The sequence below is a fragment of the Helicoverpa armigera genome, chromosome 6, assembly GCF_030705265.1.
Source record: "Helicoverpa armigera isolate CAAS_96S chromosome 6, ASM3070526v1, whole genome shotgun sequence".
Classification (NCBI taxonomy): Eukaryota; Metazoa; Arthropoda; class Insecta; order Lepidoptera; family Noctuidae; genus Helicoverpa; species Helicoverpa armigera.
The window spans coordinates 8359181-8379264 of NC_087125.1; the positions used below are offsets into that span (position 1 = coordinate 8359181).

A 20084-nucleotide genomic window follows, 5' to 3' on the forward strand; every position below is an offset into this window, starting at 1 on the left:
TCAAAATGAAATACTTAAACTGGAGTTTTTGATATAAATTCAGCCACCAGTTTATTCAGCAATGAATACTCATATTTCATTTCCTTTTGGCAGGTAACTAAAATAAACTACATGGACTTACATCGTAATAATTAAAAACCACTTTGAAATCGTGCAAGTTTAAAGCTGCTTTTCATTTCAGGATGAACGCAACACCAATTAATGTATTTTAAATTATAGTGCTCGGGTTTTGCTTTTATAATAGGATTCATAAATTGCGTTTTTACAAGAAACCATGATTGGATTTCTTGCTAATTATTGTTTGATAGTTTACCTACAGGTATTTCGAAAAAAAAACATAGTAATAAATTTCAATTCTTTATTCGACACCATATTTATGCATTCCATTAAACACCAAATTGTAACAAAATGTTGATGTTCTGCTTAGAATCTTTCAAACTACATATTTATGTTAACCTAATTGTTTATAACAAATCCATAAAATTATAGTGCAACATTATTAAATATGTTATAACAACTTAATTATACAATTCCTCTAAGGATGTCAAATGATAGTTTTTCTTTAAGTATTTGCTTTAAAACACAGTCATAATAATTTAATATCCATTTTTATCGATGTGTAAAAACAATAATTCCCTAGTAACGAGTATTATGCGGGTACTCACAAATAGCATCATAATAACTGATGCTGCAACTATGTATTATTAAAATAATATCAGATATTAAAGAGCCCGTGATTTAAATCTTTTAAGCTCTACAACACTTGAGTTGAAAATAAATACTTTTATGTAAATATCCATATGAACATGCTAGAATATTAATAAATATCGAATCAAGTTCGCTTACAAAATTGCGCCATAAATTAATTACATACTAATTATTTAATTTCAGCATATTTTGTTCTTTTGACGATGCCAAATGAATAAGTTCGTAGGAACCCTGTTTGGCGTCCATTTAAATTTGACTCTTCCACTGGAAGGCCTCAAACTTAATAATATTTTTGCATGGACTTTGGCACATGATACATTTTTGGTATTTCATAATTCGTTAAAATATAATTTAACATAGGAAATAATTCAATTTAAATAACGGTCCCCTACACTAAAAGTCAATTCCAGTTTACCTATATTTTAATTTGTTTTACAATTCATCAATTATACAACAATGTAATAAATATAAATAAAATTTAATTTATTAAAGTTCACATTTTGTCACAATGTGGAAAATGGTGTAAGTTTAAATATTACTCACCATTAGTTAATCATCATCAATTCCTGTGAAGATAAAAATATGGACGAGTACTAGAGAATTATCTAACATTGAACAAGATGAGAGTGTAATATACTGACAGTCGGGAAGTATAAGCGAGTTCAGCGCTTTTATATCAATTTCCTTGAATGCGTAATCATAAGAAAATCTCCTAACACTCTTTTGAAGTTTATGTAGACAGATATATGATTCTTTGTAGATAACGCACGATCGTGGGTAATAGAGTCATATAAAAGAAATGTATTTCACGCACAATAACATTTTAATTGGTGATATCTTGAATTTCGGGCTCTGTCGTTTGATATTTTTACGATTCGATGAAAATGATTGGGGTCATGAAACGAACCCTGACGATACGAATACGTGCTTATCTGTGTTGTACAAACCTCCGGAGAGATACTCAGTGGGGCTTACTTTTAGAGGACCGAAGAGTAGACAATGTCGTCTATTACCCTGATTACCTTTTGAGACTTGGGAACAAGCGTGGACTAATTGCAATTAATGTGTAGAAACACTCAGTGTACTCGTCCATTAAGTAATAAGTTTTCAATATTTACTTATCAAAAACTACTCAAAATCAATACACCTCACTTAAAAGTAACTTTACAAAAAATTACAACATATGCGATGTTTTTTAAACAATTTTTATCAATAGTCATTTTACCCTACATACCTGAAACACTTCGTTTGATATAAGTATGTACAGCTAATGTCGGTTGGTTGTTAAGTCTTTTGTCACTAATTTATTGTTATATTCACATTTATTAAATACGTATATATTCACAAGAGCCTACAATTCCTTCGTTCTATACCCGACAGTAGAAATAAATTATAACTGGCATATTATTACCATAAAAGGCAACTTGTATGTTTATAATCCCTGTCGAGTCATATAAACAACACAGGCATAGAGTAGGACCCGAGCCAAGTTTGCCTTTCACAGTGAATATAGACTAGATCCCTTTCACACCAACATCATATCCCATCATCAAGAAATAGGCCATCAAAATGACTGTTTCAATATATCGCAGACAATAAATTATTATTATAATCTTCAGCCAGAAGTTTGACATAGTCAAACAGAGATTGTCCCATTCAGCTGAAAAATATTCGTGTAACACCAGGTACCGCATCTATTCATGGCATCGGTAATGTGAAAATGTTCTTCCATTATGAATCACATCACATCGAGCGCGACGCTCACTTTACCCGATTTTAATATTCTTACACACTCAATCCTTCGGGAAATGAAAACGTGGTCGCTATTACTACGTCCCAGCACGTAACCATAGAAAAATACGGTCTAGTCACAAGGGCCCCGGTTATTTTATTCGCTCGCACTCTTAAAATAATAAAATTAATTATTAGATACAAGTATATTTACACGTACACCAGATGAGTTCACACAAGTTCCTATGTACACGTTTGAATAGCTTCACACATCACAACTTAGTTCGCTTGTTGACTACGACCTCGGCGGCGGCGTCAAGGAACCCTCATACAGATATCTCCTGTATCTGTACACGCTTCTTCATGATGCCGGGCGGCGCGGGGGCGGCGGGCGCGGGGGGCGCGCGCAGGATGCCGCCCCCCTCCCCCTCCGCGCCCGCGTCGCCCGCGCCCTCCGCGCCCTCCGGCCCGAACTTCACCTGCGTGGAGCTGTCCACCACGCGCGGCTCGAACGTGCTGGTGCGCCCCACCGGGTCGCCCGGCCGCCCCTCCACCTTCTGGATATCGGGCTTCTGAGTGTCAATACATACCACGCTCCCCGCCTCAATAGCGCTGCCCACACTCACGTCAGGCATGGAGCTACGAGCCGCCCGGTGCTTCTCATCGTAACAGCTGTACTCGCCGAATGTCGGTTCACCGCAGTCCGATAACGTCCGCAGGTCAAATTTAGAGCCCACACCGCGCGGCACATGCGCAGATTTACATTCAAAACCAAAACCCTTGCCATCGAACGCGCGCACTTCATAATCGAGCTTGCCATCGTAGTTATCTGACGACGAAGAGCTGCCAGCCTCAGCCAGGTCATCCTTAGACCGACGCGGCCGGGAGCCACGCTGGTGATAGATCCCCGCGAAGATGAGCACATTTAGGAGCAAGAGGAAACAACCCACGGCGATGGTGACGGTGAGCGCGGCCGTGTAGGACTGGTAGTGGGAGGAGGCGAGGCGGCGCAGCAGCGCGTCATCAGGGTGGACAGTCGGCGCGGTGGCGTTCGGCGGGCACTCGGTGGAGGGCGGCGCGGAGGGCGCGGGGCGCGGGGCGGCGGCGCGCGGCGGCGCGGTGCTGCGCGCGCGGGCGCCGCCCTCCAGCTCCACCACGTGCGGCACGTGCGCGCGCGACATCGACTGCGCACGCACTGCGCCTGTACCGTCACATTACACATTGATTTATAGTATGAAACTGAAACAATTAAGTATTTAAAATATACGTGATTATATACCTTCGTAGTAGTTGGCGTTGTCCTCCTGGAAGTGGTGATGGCGCATGGCGGCGTCGGGCAGGTCGGAGCCGGGCCGGTGCAGCTGCGGGATCAGCGACAGCCACAGAGACATCTTGTGCCCGCGGTAGTGGCTGCGCATCTCCGGCTTGCCACCTGTGCATCGCCACACAATTGAAATAAATGAGTCCGACCCGCAGCCGCAGCTGTCACCAGACTGACCCTAAAGTTTCAAATATCCAAGCGCCTAGAGGCAACGCTGAAATATATACTAATGTGTTATTTTGTTGTGTTTACAAAATGCTGATCTTTGCAAATGCTTATACAAGGAAACTTTTAGAGTTACGATATATTTTAGTGTATTACTACGACATCGAATAGTGGAGCTATAAAAGAAAATCGGGGGACCATAAACTAGGAATCCGTATCATATTATTGGATAAACTAATCAGGAAGTTTTTCGGCGACGTAACAGCAATATATGAGGAGTTACTCACTGATCTCCATGTAGAGTTGGTTGATGGTGTCGTACGTGTCCCAGTACGGCGTCTGATCGGGGCCCAGACGAGGAGTCTCGCCCAGCATCGGACTTGGAGGTGGAGTTGCCGATGGGTCATTTGGATTTCTAAAAATAATCAGCTTATTTACTGCCAAAGAACATCATCATCCTCCGAGCCTTTTTCCCAATCATGTTGGGGTCGGCTTCCAGTCTAACCGGATTCAGCTGAGTACCAGTGCTTTACAAGGAGCGACTGCCTATCTGACCTCCTCAACCCAGTTACCGGGGCAACCCGATACCCCTTGGTTAGACTGGTGTCAGACTTTCTGGCTTCTGACTACCCGTAACGACTGCCAAGGATGTTCAATGACAGCCGGGACCTACAGTTTAACGTGCCATCCGAAACACAGTCAATGGTGTCTAAGATATACTTAGAAAGTACATACAAACTTAGAAAAGTTGCATTGGTACTTGCCTGACCTGGGATCGAACCCGCGCCCTCATACTTGAGAGGTTGGTCTTTACCCACTAGGCCACCACGACTTTTTACTGCCAAAGAACGATAATGTAATAATAGCAAGACTCGTGTCAGCGCCTATTTCATATTAATACTACTTTGGGATACAGGACTCGCTTAATTTCCAAATGTTCGATAGACAGGCCATTGATAACAAAGTGAAATCCTATGTAACCTGAGGTACGACAAATACATCGAATGATTGAATGCAACTGTATCACATTAGAAACCCATCTTTCTCATTATCGTTCTAACTCAAGGCTAAGATCCTTGAGCGTCCTCAGCTGTATTTCTAAAGACTTTCCACAATTGCTATGAACGATAGATTGTAAAATGTTTTGTGTTTAACTGGATGAAGGCAGTATAATATTATTTCAACAAACATATAATGTAACTAAAGTATAAAAAAGTTTTCTAGTTTTTGAAGTCTACATAATTGGAATAACATACTTATCAAATTATATTATACAAATTGTTTGTTCGAAACTACTTTTACTAAAATCTTTACCCATATCTGACGAAGTTGGAGATGTAATGGATGCACAGTTTGGACACTCGCTGCTCCTGCTGCGTGAAGTTTTGCTGATGATGCGTCAGAGATATCGGGACACCCAAGTAGTAGGGAAGCTCTTCACCGTGCACTGATCCTGGTCTCTGTACAAAAAATACCATTATTAAGTAATATCTTCTTAGGACTGCTCATTAAAACTTGGTCCTTATGTACAAGTTCAAAGGGCGAAATTAGGGTATGACGTCTTCTCCTGCCCCAGCTGGTCCCCTTTCATCCCGAAACCAACTGCAAATGTGAACTCGAGCTATCATATTTAACAACGCTTGAAACAAGATAATATTCGTAGTAAACTTCAAAGTGCCACCACAATTACGCGTATTATCCTCACCACTCCGCATCAAACTTGACCCCAATCTAAACCAAAAGCCCGCATAGCTCTATTAACAAGTCCATTGAAGTACTAGCACTAGGGTTGTCGAAATAACAAACAGGTGTATAGAGACAGTCCAATTCACCGCGACCGCACGTGCGTCGACACGTTCCGACAACCGCAGCCCTGTCAACGGCTGCTCTAACAACTAACGGCCCTTACCAATATTCTATCTATCTGTTGATTTGCTGACTAGAGATATAATTTTGACATTAGTCCCATACAAGTCATGTCAAATACACCTATCTCTAGCAAGCAAACATCATAAAGATACTATTTATAGATATGTATGGATAGAATTAGGATTCCTGAATAATATCAATGTCAATAACCCAACCTAACACAGGTAATATGAAAGCAAAAGGTTATTGGAGTACGTCAACCTGCACTCAGTCAATTCTGAGAATTTGAAAGTATTTTTATTGAGATACAATGAAATTTTCGCTTCTAGGAATGTCAACTTTTACAAAGTTTAAAGGCATGCACGAAAAACATGAAAAACTTTTTTGAAAGACCTAAAAATAAATAAGTTTTGAAACTCAGAGTCAGTACGTTGTATTCATCATATTGACCGTCCCCGTCAATCAGACGACTTTTATCCGTGTTTTTAGAAATGTTGTTTTCCAAAATATAACTGTTTGTTTGTCCATTCGGCTTAGTGAATCTTTTCAAACCGACTTTATGGCCGACATAAACGAAGATTAACAACTTTGGAGAAGAAAAGCGCTGCGCCACCACCCCGCTTGATAAGCCGTTGCCAAGATCCACGTTATGTTGAGTGTGCATGTCCACTGTATACATACTAACTCGATAATACATTATACAGTTTTTATTGAAAAGAAAACTTTATTAAAAATAAAGTTACATGCGAAAACTTGCAATATTTCAAAGATTTTCTTACACCTGTGCAAAAACACCAATTCTGTTTCTATTTACATAAAAAGTTTCACAAAAGTAAAAACAAAGCAGATCTAAATATAGCTCTGATATTAGCTTACTTGCGGATAATCCTTATCTTGGGAGAGATGGTGGAAATGCGTGAAGTAAGTGGTGCCACCTCGCAGCGCGTGTAAATAGCCCAGCCGGATTAGCGGCGCCGCGGTCCGCCCGTCACTTAGCACCTGTATTCAATTAGGAATTCGTGTGAAAACATTTTTAGAGGTAGAAATGTTGAGCTAAAAAGCGACATTTTTATATAATTTGGCGTTTTGTTTAAAAACTATTTTAAATGGTAATGCTACTAGCCTATTGGGTACTCTCCCGGTTGGCAACGATGAGGAAGAATTATTTGAAGCGATTTATTAGCTGTTTTTATTTTATGTGAACATAAAAAATAATTTATATATGTGTATAAATCAGTTTAAGAAGCCTGAGGTCCGGTTAAGTTAAAACACCCTAACGATTACTAAGGATTTACAATAATAACCAATTTGCAAACTACAATTTGCATGAGCTGAGACAAGCAATGGCGTCTGAATCATAACAATGTCTCGCTACTTATTAGGCGTTGCAAGTATTTTCCAATAAAGCCTTTCAACGCGCCCATCGTGTATTCATCGTGCGAGGGCGTCATTAACTCCCTTTGTACGACGAAGGAGCGTTCGGTGAGTAGCGAAAACCACTTGAGGCTTAAATTGAGATCGTCTGCGAAGCCGACGGCGCCAGGCCGCGCCGCTCCACTAACGTCAACTCAACCGACAGTTATCAACTTTCAGCAGTTTCGTATCGATGATGCTAATCGTATTTTGTTCTGTTTTGTTCACAAAATAGAAACAAAAACAATAAGGAAGTAGGAAACTCCGCGCTCTTTATATTCAGAGGGTCCTAACATAACTGCTATTCTTATATTCAAGCCTACGTGCACGGTTAATATCACATTCTTATTTCTATTTGTGCCAACTGTATTAGCTAAGCTTTTCTCAATTACGTTCGTAATGATGTTTCAGCTGTTTTCCTCTTCGAACGAGGCTTTTAGGGAACAAGTGCGTTTTAGTGTTGCCATGGGCCTAAGTGATGTTTTTGTTTTTAATAACAACAACATTACTTTGTAATAAAATCTCGGTACACAAGGATAATTAACTTAAAATTATGCGATAAGGGTATAAACTCGTAAGAGGGATGCTACAGTTACACGTGGCGTGGAATCAGGGTAGCTTGCGTACAAAGACAAATTGTGACACATTACACTTAGTTTATTAAGAAACACCGGCTAGGTCTGTTGTGAACAATAATACAGGGTGTTAGAGTGCAGTGTGCAGTGAGTTACCTCGAGCGTGGCGTCGCGCACACTGAGCGGGTTCTGCACGGGCTTGTCCCAATCCGTGTACTCGTTCTTCAAGGTCGAGTAGATCTCATTCAGGTGGTAATAGTACGCGTTCCGGACGAATGTGCGAAGAATGCGATCCCGTCGGCTCTCGTTGAAGCCAAACTCCAAGTCTTGGGCGTTAAATTCCAGGTAAGATTCTGCAAGGAAGGCATGCCTCTCATTTGCATTTATTTATCATACGCTTCGGGAGCCTCATTCAATTTATTCTGAAGTATTTAAACGGCATGTGAATTACAACTTCAATACTTAGGACTATAAATACAGCTTGTGCCGTTAAGTTAAATGAAACCCATAAAGCGAAATTAAAATAAATAGTCTAATTCATAAATTTGAATGGAGACGTAATTAAGACAGATATTACCGCCGTACATTACGCCTGTTTATTTGTACAACGAGTAATACATCTGGTACATAATGAAGACAGCATTACATGCGTGAGTACATTTGTGTCTTACGGTAACAAGCAAGAAGTTTCAGATATCATGAAAATGAATCAAGTAGGTAGTTCGAAGCTAGAAAGTAAATATGTATGTAAGGAACTCATGTATATTTTAACAGTTAGGTATATCAAGTAAATTGATTATGTTTGTTACCGGTGGTAGTGAGTCCGAACAGCAGTTCTCTGTGTGAGAAGTCGGCAAGTTCGTGTCCGGCGGCGTTGGCGACTGCTGCTGCGCCGGCGCCTAATCGGGAACTGTCGGTGGGGGGCGGGGCCTGACAAAATAAAGAATTAATATTGTAAAAGAATCTAATACTACAAAATCAGGGTTGAATCTTTGTTTTGTCAAATAAAAGTGAGCAGTATTTTTTTAACATGAAGACAATCATGAAGATGAAGACATTTGTTAATCTTGGCAGAATTATTAGGCTATCGATAAAAATCGTATTTATTTGTTTTACAATAAAATTGTGTATAAAATAAGAAACTCGTATACTCCTAAAAGCATTGATGCAAAAGAAAAAACAACTGTATTTTCAAGATTGTGTTATAAACAGGTAGGTACCTATGCTCATTATGCTAACCTGTGATAATTTTCATACAGTCAGTAGGAACTGTAATAGAATTCAAAGTGTTCTATAACTTTATACAGAAATACATGCAGAAACTTCTGAATTTTAAAACATTTAGTCAGTTTTACCTACATTCAACTATTAAAATAGTTGAACGCAATCGAGTTTACAAAGTTTCCGGAATTTTATATATCTGCCTCACAAAACAGATCTCAACGCATGTGGTATATGAGTTAATAGAAATATTTTATTACAGGTAATAAGGAAATAACTATTCTAGGCTTGAATTGTTAACTTTTAATTCCATACTCATAATAAGGATTAGCGATACAGGTTGGCTGTATAGCCAATGCAAGATCATAACAATAAGATTCAATTATGCACACATAATACCTATTTTCAAAACGTTCTCTAATGAGAATATTTGAACATTAAATTTTATATTGTCAGCACAGAAATAAAAGCTTTTCCTTGTGAAATAAGAAAAACTAAATGATAGTAACAGAAAAGAAAGCTCGTGCAAAATTGGAACTTGTTCATTTAAATAGCAGAAGAAGCCGCATTTTACGAAAAGATAGAAATACTTTAAAATACGAAAAACCTTGAAAAGTGCTTTTATATTAATTTTAAAGTATTTAAACTGAAAAGCTCTTAAACAATTTGTTAGTCACATTATACGTCAGGTGATTGTGTCTATTGTGCAAATCTATGCTATAGAAAATAATTTCTACAGCTTAATAAAATACGATAATTAAATAACCTCAAAACTGAAGTAACGTCCACAAGATTAAGGATAGCTTATGTGGTCGACCATCTTTATACTGTAACGGTTACAAATTTAAAGTCCCTTAGCAACATCTATTTGACCCAAACACAAGGTAGGAATTTTGGGTCAGACACATTCAATCCCTATAATACGTTCTCATAAAATCAAGATGGGTAGCTCTGTATCCCACTAACATTAATTGAAACGTATTAACATTAAGTATCCACTAACATTACAGATAGTGAACTCAAATTAGTATTCGAAGGCCAATAGTTAGGCATCAAATGTTATTCAGGTAGACCGTTATTAGGCCATGCCCGGCAAACTGTGGCAATCATGTGATATTCTAGACGGTTCCATATTCTAATTGGCTCTCGATGTTGATTGAAATGTAAATCCACAATTGTATTACCGTTACATCGGAATCAAAGTACGTCGCTTTAATTTTATTTGGTCAGCTTAATTTATACAATTTAATTAGTGTGTTTGTGTTACTTTGTTAAATATTTTAATGTTTCTCCGTATTTAGGTTTATGAATTCAAAATAAATATTTTTTACAGTTCTATACGATAATTACGCCTACAAACCAAATGTTAATTGGGTCCTGAACAAACAAATATACATCCCAAAGTCCAAATAATGCCAAACAGTAGTACTTATAGCCAAAATGTGAATAAAGACAAAGAGAAACGTTCACACAATCAAGCGTCATATTTTCCGCAACATTGATACTTTGACGCAGGTGCGACGTCAATTTGTTAACGAAAACATCCTGTTAATTTCGTCAAAGGGCTTGTTCGGCCGAAGCCAGTACATTAATTAGCGATGAATTTGCGAATGCGGCGCAAAAGGAAATCGACCGAAATACAGCTCGGCCGAAGTTGAAAACAGGCACGGTACGACGCTGCCGCTCATAAAGACTGATAGATTGAAAACATGCGCGATCTCTAATAAACCAGTTTGTGTGATGAAAGTTTCTATAACTAAAACTAGAATAAAACAATTTGGCATACTTAGTTTTTAATTACGAAGCAAAAAGTGCAATATATTTTCAAACGCTTCGGCATGAAGTATTCACAGTTATTTTATAGTTGAACTTTTGGGAGAGATGCTTAGGTGCAAACCCTACTTGACATTTCCCCTCACATTTTTGTTTAAAGTTATTCCAACTACACAACCTTATCCCCGTTTACCACACATGACAAAATTGTAAAAAAATATTATGTAAGTATTAGTGCATTAGACATGAGACTTACGGAAGGGTTAACGATAACAGTGCCGTCGACGAAAGGTGCGAACCCGGGCAGAAACCGCGGCGGGTCGAGCCTCACCGCTAGCAACTCAGCTAGCGGCTTATTTCTCAAGCACGGAGCCAGGTCATCCTCCAACAAGTCCCCATGACATCCCGTTTGTTCCGCCACCTACACATAGAAAAAAACCTTAAAGATTTGAATGAGGGACTTGAACTTCCTTCCCTTTCCCTTTTTAAAGTGTCACCTTTTTGAATTTCAACCTTCGTTTCCTGAATGCTTCAGTGGCTAAAGAAAAATAAAAAATGTCGCTTTTCCGGCATTCAACAAATTACATTGTACACACCGACGAAAAGTTATCCTTACGTAAAAAATATATAAAAATACTTTCACTTTTTCGCTCCAAATTGGATAAGTTGAATGCAAGGAAACTTTCCTCGTCTGTAATATGGGGTCCTTATTTTTTGAAACAATATCAACTCGCCGGTTACAAACGAAGCTCACACCCGATATTCTTAAACGTAACGATACCTTTCTTTTTATCGTGAGCGGTTCCCTCTGCAGCGCCCATGAACTCAGCCCCGACCCACTTAACAAGATGACGCGCTTCAGTAGTTCTGAAACAGATAACCTAATTTAATTTTGTCATTTTGAACAAGGATCACCCAGATAATGAAATCTTTTATAAAGAAAAACATTTTTATTTCTGTCTCCGTTTCTTGTTTTTTTTTTTAAATATAATGAAGAACTTTTTGAAACAAGTATCCTGTCTTAAACACGAAGATGTAACAAGCGACTTAAAGTCAGTCTAAAATTAAATGGCGTGCTATCCACAGTTATGAACAAAGGGATTTTTTTAATTTGTCTGTTGTAAGTAAATTAAATTAAAGAACTTATAAGAAGAGTCTCAAGTGGGATGTTGACCTTATTTTCAAATTACGCGGAGGAGGATTTCCTCTTGTGCATGTGTGTCTGATGTGACCCTTTTAATCGCATTAAGTGACGGAGGATCTAAACGGGATGGTGACACGAAATAATGAAATCTGCCCGGAGCGGTATAATTACGCACAATGGCTGTCCCACGCGCGTACGCTCGCACGTTAGCGGGCGCCACGCGCAACCCGCGCCCTACGAACCCTTCCTGTTTACGCTGACAGTTCATTAAAAATATTCCTAATTAATTTAATTTTATGACGTTTTGGGATAATTCAATATAATTACGGTCAGTATAAAATATGTGCAAAATATAATACCAGCAACAGTCGTTCCACAATGTTTTATCGCAAGCTGATTTGAAGAATGAAGGTTGATATTTTTAGGATATAAAAACATAACCCTTCTTGTTCGGGCAAAAAGGGACAGGAACCTTAATTGATTTAATGAGCAATTCATACCCCGAGCGACAGGCGAGACGGCGAGGAAGTTCGCAAGCGCTGCTCCCGTGCCGTGGCCCATGAGCGTGACCCGCTCGGGGTCGCCCCCGAACGCCGGCAGGTTCTCCCGCAGCCAGTGCAGCCCCGCCACCAGGTCCATCAGACCGAAGTTACCCTGTGCCGACCCCTTAGCACCAGTCTTTAAAAAACCTTTAACAAACAACCACCACTTAAAAACTTTAAACAAAGTGACATAATACCAACGATAATCTCCCGCAAATATACACTATTTCATAGCATAAAATGTACACATAAATACACATTACGGCGATGCCTTGCAGCTGAGAAATAGTGGCTCATAATGCAAAATATTTCACTGTCGCCTAGCGGAACAAGAGCTGGAAACAGTACGGAACCACTTCAATAAATTATGATATAATGTATTTTTTGCGCGACACACGAACATACTTGCCTAAGAAGATACACTTCAGTGGATAGCAATGCTTATGTAAATACGAAAACTTACATATTTCCTACAATCCCCCAGATGTGTCATCGTTATTCAAAGTTTCCTCTCACGAAAATTGTTCACAAGTGAATCAATATTTTCTATCACATCAATTTCGAGTAGTGACTTGGAAAACAAATATTTGGAATTGCGTGTAGGGTGTATATCATTTTGGTATTTATGTTACGACATTGTCACTTTCGTAAAATATTGTCCAGCAAATTGGATCTACTAAATTGATAATACAAGCTTGAATTTCATTTAGAAACTAAAACACTTAGAACCTACCAAGAATCTACCGTATTCTGTCATAATTTATTCAGAAAAAAATTGTCCTGCACACATTTTTTTCATTAAAATAAATCAATATCAGCTTACGACTTTAAAAACGGCATAAGGAAAAATTTTATTCGTTGCTGTGAAACGCAGAACTTTTGTTTTATTGTTTTCGAAATCGTCTTTTTACAGCTGCATCAAATGTCGCTCGCAGCTGTAAAATATAAAAATATAAGTCCACCTCTCCTAAAATACGATCATAATATTTTAAGGGTATATTTTATGTTTATTTAAAAAATCTTTTGCAACTCATTGTATCGTTTCATGTTACACGCAAAACAAAGATTAGAAATGCGCTTGTCAGCATCATTATGGTGGTTCAGTACAGCTATCCATTTCTAATTTACTATCAGATCTTCTTTTATCTTTCAAAGAATATTTCATATGGATAACTCTATCCAGTATCTATTTATAACCATTCAGAACTGTAATCCCATTAATAGCATCATTATTCGTAAAAAAAGTAGCAGCAACTTACCCAAAACACCTAACCTAAAATTGATGGTGACGACAACGATGTTTCCATTGGCCGCCAGCGTGGTGCCATCGTACGCATTCCCGGAGCTCCATTCATAAGACTCGCCATGCACGAACACCAAGCACGGAAGACCGCCGCTCTCCCCCTCCTCGCCCCCTGCGCGCGCAAACATTCATAAATGCGATTTCAGACAAGCACATACGTATATCATAGTAGCAAACCGCCCCGGCTTCGCACGAGATATTAGTATTTTCCCAGAATTTAATGGATGTTATTATACATATAAACCTTCCTCTTCAATCACTCTATCTATTAAAAAAACTGCTTGAAAATCAGTTGCGTAGTTTTGAAGATTTAAGCGAACAAAGAGACAGGCATATAGGGACAGAAAAAACGACTTTGTTTCATACTATGTAGTGATGCAAACAGTCGTTTTGGGATGCACTAGTTATAAATACGCGCTTCATAGAAAAGTTCTCGCTTACGACGCGACGTGTAGTGCGTTATGAAGGATTTTTGCGAACTTATAAGTGCATCAAGACTCGTAAGAGTTGCGATTAAACGCGTACTTGAATAAGTATATGCAGTTCCCGAACGATCTTATATGCTGGTACAAAACAATTGTCTGAAACGTTATTTTGGGCTCTTGATAATATATTTAGTAAAGGTAAACCTAAATAAATTAAACATGTAAGGAAGAAAACATGATTGGTAATTAACTAACAAAATTATCAGGTAAATAAAAAGTAAATATAAAAGTTGATGCTATATATAGTTTCGCATTTTCCTTGTTTATCATCTTATTTGATTACGATACCCTAAAAGCTCCAGATTATTATCACGAAGGAAGCTCCTCGTGGCAGCTTCTAATAAATTACGAACCGGTATCTGATACTATTAATTAACTATATTATTAGCAAGTAATCTAATGAGAAATATGAGGAAAATTGAACTTTAATATTAATCAATTTCTAAAGTCCAAAACAAAAGATTAAACTCACTGTCTAAATGTATTGATTATATAAAACTTTTAAGTGAAACTAAATAAGAAAAGCCGACCGAAACGAAACTGTGTTCACTATTTCGTCGATTCGATATACCCAATGACTTGATGGCCGAGAGATTCAACCAATACGGATCGCGTAATCTAATTGTTAGGAGGTTTCTCTCTGGGGCTCCGATCGTCTCAGTAATTTGGACAACACAGTCCAATACCACTGCGATTTCGTCGTACCATTCCATATCTTTATTTAAAGCTGCTTAGGAATGTACTCTCCAATATTAGGGAAAACAAACTCATAATTTCACACTAATGATAAACAACATGGTTTCACGCACAAATGGCTAACAAAACCACGGTTTTTGTAACAGATACACACAAAGTAAACACTTTATTCGGTTGAAAGGTTACAATACTATTTAGTTCAAACCATAATTATTTGACCGCAAACAATAAAACTTGTGCATTTTGCAGCTCACAGTAATATGTCAGAATAACAATAACGTTGGGCATTATACTCACGACTCACGGTTATTGATGTGACGAGTTCGCCGGCTGTCGACTGGTGGATATGGGGTGTCTCAGCCTCACTTCCGCACTGCTTGCAGGGGGCAGGATGCACTGCAATGCACTACGGAATTGAGGCCTCGACACCCTCCGCCGCGGATAGACCCCGCTTCCTCTTCCCGATGCATCTTCTGTGTCATCTTACGCGTTCCCGTAAGTGCTTGCTTTCATTTCCACACAAGTGAGTGCTGACGTATTTGCTTATAACCCGGGAAACGTTAAGTGCTCCGCAGCTGAACCGGCCTTGCATAAATTATAGTCGTGTCAAGTTTAGACGGAGGTAACTATTCAAAACTAACCCCTTAAAATGGGTTCTCGGGCTATAATTTTGGTTGGTACATGAATATGTAAGCATTCTTGGCAAAATATATAAGTACGAATTCAAGACATGTGTATCTATTAATTAAGATTGATATCTTATTGACTGAAACTTTTGTATACTTTGTTCCCATTTTATTTAGGCCTGACTACCGCATTCATCGTTATCATCATGTCATCTAAATTCCGAAGTTGTACCTGCTACATGATTGCCTACTTTAAATTAAATGTTCTATTTAGTATAAACTAGGTCGCGCTTTGTTTTCAGCTTATTTCGTCACTCTTTTTTGGTTGACTGAGCGAAAGCCCTTTTACGTTGACAGCATTATAAACTAAGTGGGTAGACGTGCATTTTCCGCACGATTTTAACTACAAAGGTGCTAGCTTTCATATCGAAACATAGTTCCCTAGCGAATGACTTCCCTTGCCGTGGACGGAATTTTTTAAGAAAACCCTTCATGCCAGGCTCGGAAAATAAACAGAACAAACTAGCACTAAAGGCATTATTCGCATAAGTAACGAGCCTTAGATTAAGTAACATTTTGCTTCCATCTACAAAATAAAATCGACCTGACTTTATTTTGTTATTTACAACATGGACTATTTATCGTGGATTTAAATACATACACTGCATAAAGCATATATTTCAGAAAGCCTTTCTAGATCTCTTGAAAGTATCTAACCCAATAAATATCTTTTACTTCGTGATATCCTATAGGTATCAAATAAGTGATTTCTAAAAACACAACTACAATCCAATTATTATTATACAAGAGACTACGTTTGCTACGACGCTACAACGCTACAGTGCTACGAATGCTACGAGTGCTACGGCTACAAATATCATGTTCGCCAAATAAACTAAATTCACAAAAGTTAAACATTACCCTTAATTACCATCGTTATCATCTTTCTATTAAGTACAGTACTTGTTTGCGTATGACATTTTCATTAACAAAGCTAATAAAACGCTTAATAAATCCTGCTCAGGGCACAGAAAACGTATCACATAAAATATCTGGCTTAATACATTTTTAAAGCGACATGTTTAACGGACAGTGAATTAACTGGAAAATGACGTGAATAAATTATATGAATAAACCGCTGGCAAGGATTAATGAGCAGCGAGCCCTCGTCGCCGTGGCCGCTCTATTATGTTGATACCATTGTTCTCCTCTATTAGACAAGTGCTACACGAGAAAGAAGAGGAAAAAGGCTTGGTGCACATTATATAAACATACATAACTGTCGCGTCGGTAATCCCCAAGGATTAGGCAGAGGTATTTCACTACACTCAGAGTTCACCGACTGCGATATGAGAGTGTATGCGAAGAGGGCAAAGGTATCGCCATTCACCGGGCACGTTGCCAACCGCGGAACTGTATTTGAGAATTTCCTAACTGTAATTCTCATATATCTGGAGCATAATCCGCTAGTTTAGGGTACAACCAGACGCTCTCGTTGCGGGTGTCGCACACACTAACATACGACGGCATTCCAAGACGATAATCAGGTAAGCATGTGCTTACAACTTAATAATCCTACAATTTAATTTACCATTAATTGTCACATCTGCATCTATTCAAAGCAATATAGTTTAAGAGTATCGCACTTTTACTTCCCAAGCCTGGCTTCAAAGCTAGTTTGCTTGCAAAAGAACACCAAACTGGCACAATGGTCTCTTACCCTGAAATTCTCAAAAAATACAAACAAAACTTACCATTAACAGGCACATAGAGGTTGACATACAAGCAGTCTTCGCTCTGGTTGGCGAGTACTGGCAGCAATCGCTCGAGCTGTCGGATGCGCGCGCGCGGGTGCAGTAACAACGCGTCATCGCGCGGCGCGGCGGCGGGCGGCACTTGCGGGCACGCCGGCCCCGACGCGTCCGCCAGCCGCGTCGTCCGCCACTGCGACGGCGTCACCGGCGGCATGTATCTACGTCACAATCGTATTATTAATCGTCAGTTTTCAGTTTCAAAGTTTATTTTTTAAAGCATTTTTTTATGTTTTTTGTGTATTTTAAATATTGACAAAAACATGGTTTGGTTTTCGTGTTAGTTAACATTTTATTTCGTGGAAATCAAACGATAATAATTCCAATCGTTGATACACCAATATTCCGATTTGTAAACCATAAATATTTAGATTTCTATGATAACAACCGATTCCCAGAAACACCGACAGCACATATTTTTGTACAGCAAAAATATTTTTACACGGCATAAATACGTAGGTATGTATGCACTCTATAAACGTATAACACCGAAAAATCGTTACATTTCGTTTCATGCGAAATATGTATTTTTAGAATATTTCGGCGTAAAGTTGACTATGTAAGCTGGGTTCCCTTCTCCTGACCATTACACATAAAGCTAAGTATACACTACCGTTGAGACGAATAGTTGTGTTTGTGTTAGAGTTTCACTCGCTGGCATGTTTCAAGATTGCTCAGTTTCAAGTTCAGAGTTTGTATTCATCAGCAGATAACTAGGCGAAATACACGAACTTCGCAAAGTAGTTCATCTTAGCTCATCTACTCTTATGTATATTTAGGAGTTTATACATAAACTTAGACTAATTTATATCTGTACTATATCTATGTAGAATGGGTAGAGTAAAAATAAGGTAAATATTGTCATCACAACTCAAATGAGCTTTTGGCGAGTGTACCTACAAATGTTTCCTTCTAACAATACATTGTTAGTTTTCAAACTAAAAATCTAATCAATATTGACATCTAGCAGCCATTTCTGAATATTGCCATTCACGTGAATTTTTGCGTGTTAAACCACTATTCATAGTTTTTTATTCAATATCTCATGAAGGAACATGTTTAATTTTAAAATTACTTTTCAGCTGGCTTATGAAAAGAGGGGTCGATAATACGACTAACGACTACAAGCACCGCGGTCATTATCAATTTGCAATTTGCATACTTCATTAATCATCTCTTGCATGTCGTAATCGTCTTTGCAAAATGAGTCATCCATAACGATGAGTCGTCGCTTTGGAAAATAATTTGTAGATATTCTTCTTAGTTCTTATCTCATATTACTTGCAAATTTAGAAATATAATTATGCTTACTACAAGGTATCATATACTACGTCATGTGCTTATGTCTACGTAATGTTTGAAAGAGAAATGTATTACCTTAGACTACCTAAGGGCGGTGTAGCATACGGCACTCCGAGGTAGGCCTCGACCTGCGGATGCGAGTGCACGACGATGCCGCGCAGCGGGCCGTACTTGGTGCGGACGACGCGCGTGCTGTACTTGTGCGAGGAGAGTGCGGCCGCGCAGCAGACGAGCCACGCGAGCAGCGCGGCGCGGTCCGCGCGCATCACGCGCTCGCGGCGGGCGCGGGCGCGGGCCACGCGCCGCCGGCTACGCGCGCGCCGCTGCGCATCACGCGGCCCGCCGCCCCCCGCGCCTCCAGCTCATCACACACCCGCCCTCACGCGCCCTCGCACACTGACATTACATACTGTTACGCACCAACATTCGGTAACACTGTTGCACTATTCAAACTACGAACGACACTTACCCGAATCATTGTTTTGTAGTACTACCGAAACTTTTACAAATGTTAACCATTTGCTTAACCTGAAACAATAAAAAAGCTTCGTTATCGATAGGAACCTGAGTAACGCTAAAGTAAAATAATTCGTAAATGGTACTAACACTCGACTATAATATAGTAGGAGCAAATTTTCATGAAATCTCCATTTTAATCAAATATGAGCGGAGTAAGCCGGACCACGGACAATGGAGTAGGTAACGGAAAATGTTTACCTAACGGACCTAACCCGACGTTTGTAATTTAATGTAACACAAACACGACAACAACGTCGCATTTCTAAACGAAATTTGCCGTTTCCGTGGCGGGTCCGCGCCGCGCCGCGCCGCACCGCCCAAACACCGCGCACCGCGAGCCCGGCTCGTGCAGACGTTCACTTCCGCTTCATTTATGTAACCAAAGACTGATTTTCATTGCAATTAAATGTGAACACAATTCAATGGGGTCTTACAAGCTCAAGTGTTTACTTCGTATATATAAATAGACTTTGTTTTATCGTGCAATTTATTAGTGGTTCTAATAGTATTGCCGTGGTTTTTATTGTTTACTTTAATTGAATTCTCTGTACCCTCACACATTATATAAAGAAACATTTTATAAAGTATACAACAAAGTATTTATAAAGTAAGTCAGTGAGGTTGTGGTACTTATGGCACGCCCTTATCCAGTAACATCTATCCATAGCTGTCCAGATTTTAAACGTTCATCAACACATAAAGAACTAAACAATCTTTGCATTGAACGTCACGTTAGCGTCACATAACACGGAGGCTACACGACGGACATCAATTATATGAAAGCAGACGTTTATTGGTGACACAGTGCTGGTATTTACGGCCGCATTTGGTTGCGCAAGTGGGCCACAAAGAGCGTACATTGTAGGGCTGTCAAACATTA

At 39.1% G+C, this 20084-nt stretch overlaps 1 protein-coding gene across 1 annotated transcript; it reads right to left on the reverse strand.

Moving 5' to 3' along the window:
- Positions 1-344: 344 nt before the first annotated feature.
- On the reverse strand, positions 345-18966 carry LOC110375435 (neuroligin-1). Its single transcript, XM_021333537.3, has 13 exons — positions 18761-18966; positions 17327-17544; positions 13722-13877; positions 12421-12609; positions 11558-11643; positions 11033-11197; positions 8592-8712; positions 7939-8135; positions 6671-6793; positions 5240-5385; positions 4213-4340; positions 3719-3871; positions 345-3640 (listed from the first exon to the last, which is right to left on the reverse strand). Exons 1-13 carry the CDS (start codon positions 18949-18951, stop codon positions 2766-2768), a joined length of 2748 nt encoding a protein of 915 aa, XP_021189212.2. The 5' UTR covers positions 18952-18966; the 3' UTR covers positions 345-2765.
- Positions 18967-20084: the final 1118 nt, after the last annotated feature.